Raw genomic sequence first — 5,743 nt, forward strand, 5'->3', positions numbered from 1 at the left:
TGACCTGCAGCCACACAATTACAGCTAACAGACGGGCGTGCTGCAGTGCCTGGGGACCGCGGGCGCCTAGACGTATGAGCTCCCCATAGTAACCTCTTTAAACCTCAGTTTATTCATACATATTACAGTATTTCTCATTGTACTGTTAGGGATGTTAAATGAGAAACTCATTAAAATGCTTGCCCTGCATAAATGGCAGTTGCTCCTATAATTATTCTCATTGTTAAAGATTTAATAATTGCCAGTGGCCATTAAGCTAGTACAGACTTAGGTTTGTGATTCTAAAGCCAATGCCTTCCCTCTATACCATGTTGCTTTTCTTCTCTTCCTTAGAAAGAATTAACAGAGGAAGAAATAGTAATTCACACATCTTTCATACAATTATCTCTAGTCTATCCTACCTAAATAATCCACAAATATTACAATGGCTAGGTTCTGTAAGGAATAGAATCAAAGGCTCAGTACTTGATCTCATATATGGCTAACTAGACTTTCATTACCTCAAAAGCAGTCTTTCATTACCTCAAGAGCAGTTTGTACTTAATGTAGTACTTAAATATTCAGGCTTTAGAATAAAAAAGACCTGGATTTGAATCTCAGCTTCTCAACCTCTAAGATCCACAATTCCTGATCTGTTAAAAGGGAATAATAACATTAACTCCCTCATAGGAATTTTTGGAGGATAAGATAAAAATAATATATTTAGAGCAGGGCACTAAACATGGTTAATGCTCCCAAATGGTAGCTGTTGTTATTACCAACGTGAGATACTGTTTTCTACATTTAAATTTTTCCCCATTAGTTCAGCCAATCAACAATTAGTGCCCCTTTGTGCAATAAAGAAAATTCACCATCAGCTTGTTTGATACTAAACAGAGCATTACGTTTAAAAGGACACCCCGTTGATTCCTTACGGCCAGAAGCTTATTAAAGACAAGCCATGCTGTCACGTAGCTGGCTCTATCACCTATGCGTCTCAACAAGGACAGAAACACTTAGATCGCCATCCTCTCTGAGGATGTCCAGAGGTTCAGGTATCTTGGCATGTATAACCAGAGAAAGTCTTTACTTCTGCTTTGGAAGATAATTTTCTCTCTCCCACAAGGAAGAAAAAAAAAAATACAGACAAGAAAGACGACATTTCCCTTTCACTGGTTTGTAAAGACTCATAATACAGAGAGATAAAGAAATATATAAAAGGGTTCACCCTCTCCAATAACCAGAAAAAAACAAAACAACTGTATCAATAAAGTTCAGACTATAATTACCTTCTTCTGTTGTTCTTCCCCAGCCTCCTATGAAACAGTCTGTCTTTTCATCCAGCTTTTGGAAAACATCAAAAGGTAGACAAATAGGCTGAATGTAGTTATTATACCTCACTGCTTTTTTTAAATGAAAAAGCGCAATGTCATTTACGTAAGTTTCCAAATTGAAGTTTGGATGGACGATGATTGCTTTAACCTTTATAATCTTGGTGTGTGGACGTCTCCCATCTATATTATTAGTTCCAAGCACAGCTCTCCACACTACAGGATCTCTGAAAGAAAGTAAATGTTCTTATTATAAACACGTTTATTTAAGTAAATATTCTTAATCTCCCACTAGTTTTTTTTCTCATGTTAATAACAAAAAATTTTTATCCCACTTTTATGTAACATAATGTCACATCAAATAAAAACCTAAATATCAATATGTAGGAAAAGAGAAAAAGATCTGTGGAACAGAAAGTCCAAAATCAGATTCAGAGAATTTTTTTAAAATATATTTTTTATTGCTTTCAGAGAGGAAGGGAGAGATAGAAACATCAACGATGAGAGGGAATCATTGATTGGCTGCCTCATGCACACCCTCCACTGGGGATTGAGCCTGCAAACTGGGCATGTGCCCCTGACCGGAATTGAACCTGGGACCCTTCAGTCTGTAGGCCGACGCTCTATTCACTGAGCCAAATCGGCTAGGGCTCAGAGAATTTATATGACTAAGGCAGCAGCACTTCTTACCAGTGGACAGAGCATGAATTAGTAAATGATATTGGGGAAACTAGCTAATTAACTAGTTTGAAAAGTGAATTAATTCTCTGGAAAACACAAAACAATAAAATAAACTCAAAATGTATTAAAGAGATTTAGACACAAATATTTTAAATAAAACTTCCTATCTTTTAGAGATACATAAAGTGGTATGCCTGAGATTTGCTCCAAAATAATTGGAGGGGGAGTTGATGAGGATAAAGATGAAACAAACAAAAAAGATGAAACAAGATCCGGCATGAATTGATAACGAAGCTGGGCTATTAGTATGTGGAAGTTCACTAAACTATTCCCTCTACTTGTGTAAATTCTTGAAATTTTTAGGAAACATTTAGATATTAAATTAGTGTGAGAATTATAAAAATTAAGTCAGAAAGAACATATAGGTGAATACATAATACAGTACTGACATGAGGAAGGACTTTATAAAGCACGACACTAAATATAAAAACAATGTACCTTGCCCTAGCCGGTTTGGCTCACTGGATAGAGCGTCGGCCTAGGGACTGAAGGGTCCCAGGTTCGATTCCGGTCAAGGGCATATACCTTGGTTGCAGGCACATCCCCAGTGGGGGGTGTGCAGGAGGCAGCTGATCGATGCTTCTCTCTCATCGATGTTTCTAACTCTCTATCCCTCTCCCTTCCTCTCTGTAAAAAATCAATAAAATATTTTTAAAAAAACAAAAAACAATGTACCTTGACAGTCTTTGAAAAACACACCAAAAAGCAAGCAAGACCCCAAACCAACCAAATGATGTTCTGTAGGACAAAAGTCAACAATTAAAATCCAAGCATTTTACAGTTGTTATACCTGTCATTGGATTGGGAAAGAAGGGCTTTTACTTTTTACATGGTTGTTTACAAATGCTGAAATTCCTTTTTACTGTTCAAATGGGAAAAGTTTATGTATGTGTGTGTGCGCGCGTGCGCATCCTATATAATAAAAGGCTAATATGCACATCGAACAGCTGAACACTTGGTCGCTATGATGTGCACTGACCACCAGGGGAAGACGCTCAATGCAGGAGCTGCCTCCTGGGGGTCAGTGCGGTAGCCAGAAGCTGGGCTCACAGCTGGTGAGCGCAGCAGTGGTGGCGGGAGCCTCTCCCATCTCCGTGGTAGCGCTAAGGATGTCCAACTGCCGGCTTAGGCCTGCTCCCCACGAGGAGCGGGCCTAAGCCGTAAGTTGGACATCTCCCGAGGGCTCCTGGACTGTGAGAGGGCGCAGGCCGGGCTGAAAGGCCCCCCGAGTGCATGAATTTTGTGCAGCAAGCCTCTAGTTTGATGATAATGCTCAGTACAGAGAGGAGTCGGAGGAATAAAGGTTCTCCTATTCATTGTGGAAAGTATAAATAGATGAGTACTTTGGTAGCATATTCCAATAGCCTATAAAAGTTGCATGGTATTGCCCTGGCTGTGTGGCTTAATTGGTTGAGCATTGTCCCATGCACCCTGAGGTTGCTGGTTGAATTCTGGGTTGTGGGCTCAACCCCCTGTAGGGGGTGTGGAGAAGGCAGCCAATCTCTCTCTTCCTCTCCTCTCTAAAATCAATGAAAAAATTTTTTTTAAAAAACCCTCAGGTATAACCATTTCTAAAAATAAATAAAAGGTTGAATTGTATTTGACTCTGTAATTGTATTTTCTAGAATATATCTCAGGGAAATAGGAGATATTTAGCGCTCTCAAAAGTAGGCTAGGCAAACTCTAAAAAGTTTGTGAAAATGTTTAAAGTCCTAGTTCTGTTCTGTTTTGTTTTTTTAATCACTACTTTAAGCTAATTTGAAATAATGATGTTTCTTTTCTTTTCCAAACTTAATGTATGTTATTTACTTCAATTTATTCAGACCATAAAATTAAAAAGCAAGTTGTATACACTGAAAATTACAAAATATTGCTGAAAGAAATGAAAGAGTACATACATAAGTGGAAAGACATCCCATGTTCATGGATTGGAAGACTTACTACTGTTAGGATGACAGTACTAGTCAAAATGATCTGTAGATTCAAAGCAATCCCTATAAAAATCCCAATGATGTTTTTTGTAGAAGTAGAAAAACCTATCCTAAAATTCATATGAAATATCAAGGGACCCCCAAGTAGCCAAAATAATCTTGAAAAAGAAAAATGAAGTTGGAGAAGACACAGTTCCTGATTTCAAAACTTACTGCAAAGCTATAGTGATCTAAACAATGTGGTGCCAATAGAAGGAGAGGTATATACACCAATGGAAAAGAATAGAGAGCCCAGAAATACACCTTTGCATGTGTGGTCAACTGGTTTTCAACAAGTGTTTCAAGACAATTCAGGAGGAATGGGCAGGCTTTTCAACAAATTGTGCTAACAAGATTAGATACCTACATGCAAAAGAATGAAGTTGGACCCTTACCCTACACCATATGCAAAAATTAACTAAAAATAGATAATGGCCAATATATGAATAAAATTATTAAAACTCTTAGAATAAAACTTTCATAATGTTGGATTTGGCAATGATTTCTAGGATATGACACCAAAAGCACAGGAACAAATGAAAAAATAGATAAATTGGACTTCATCAAAATTAAAAAATGATAAATAAAACAAATGAAATAAAACAGAAACAGACTCACCAAAACAGGAAACAAATTGGTGATTATCAGCATGGGGAGAGGTTGGGGGGTGTAGGTGAAATAGGGTGAAGGGGATTAAGAGGTACAAACTTCCAGTTATAAAATAAATAAGTCATGGGGATATAATGTACAAGATAAAGAATATAGTCGATAATATTGTAATAACTTTGTTTGGTGACAGATGGTAACTAGACTTACTGTGCGGATCATTTCTTAATGTATATAAATATGAAATCACTATGATATACACCTAAAACTAATAGAATATTGTATATCAATTATACATCAATTTTTTAAAATTTTAAAACTTTTGTGCATCAAAGGACACTACCAAGAGAGTGAAAAGACAATCACAGAAGAAAATATCTGTAAAACATATATTTGATAAGGGATTAATAGCCAGAATATATAAAACACTCCTACAGCCTAACCAAAAAAAGACCCCCCAAACAGCCCAATTAAAAAATGAGCAAAGGACTTGAAAAGACATTTCAAAGACTTGGAAAGATGTTTAGCGTCACTAATGATTAGAGAAATTCAAAGCAAAACCACAATGAGCCACCACATTCATTAGGGCAATTATAGTGGTATGAATGAAAGTTGTGCAAGAGATGAGCTAAGGAAAAGGAGACTGATGTTCTGGATATACTTCTAATCAGCATGGGTACTGGGGGACAGAAGAAATAAATTTAAGAGCTACTGCACAGAGAGAGTCAGCATACTCTCTGGATAGTGGAGCTGTTGGTAATGCTGTTATCTGAAAAATAGAGAAGAAAGATTTAAAAATTAACTTTTTGCAACTAATGAACAAACAAGAAACACAAATAAAAACTCATAAACACAGACCACACCATGGTGGTTACCAAAGGGAAGGAGGCTGGGGGAACAGGAAATGGTAAAGGGGGTCAAATATGTGGTGACAGAAGAATATTTGACGAGAACCAAGATGGCGGCGTAGGGAGTGGACCTGTGCGTGCTGCTCTCTCACAGCATCATTGAAACTACCAACTATGAGGCAAACAACCACCACTCAGAACCATGGGAAAGTTGGCCCAGTGGGAGATCTACAACTGGAAGAAAAGAAAGAAGCGCAGTGAGACTGAG

The 5,743-nt window shown here is 37.5% G+C and overlaps 1 protein-coding gene across 1 annotated transcript in view; it reads right to left on the minus strand.

The window, feature by feature from the left end:
* Window positions 1–5,743, minus strand: part of TMPRSS12 (transmembrane (C-terminal) protease, serine 12) — a 39,636-nt gene that overhangs the window by 15,992 nt on the left and 17,901 nt on the right. The window contains exon 4 of the mRNA XM_014542023.1: window positions 1,269–1,537. Coding sequence (XP_014397509.1) covers window positions 1,269–1,537 — 269 coding nt within the window. The remainder of the gene's footprint in view (window positions 1–1,268; window positions 1,538–5,743) is intronic.

Source organism: Myotis brandtii, unplaced genomic scaffold (assembly GCF_000412655.1).
Source record: "Myotis brandtii unplaced genomic scaffold, ASM41265v1 scaffold29, whole genome shotgun sequence".
Classification (NCBI taxonomy): Eukaryota; Metazoa; Chordata; class Mammalia; order Chiroptera; family Vespertilionidae; genus Myotis; species Myotis brandtii.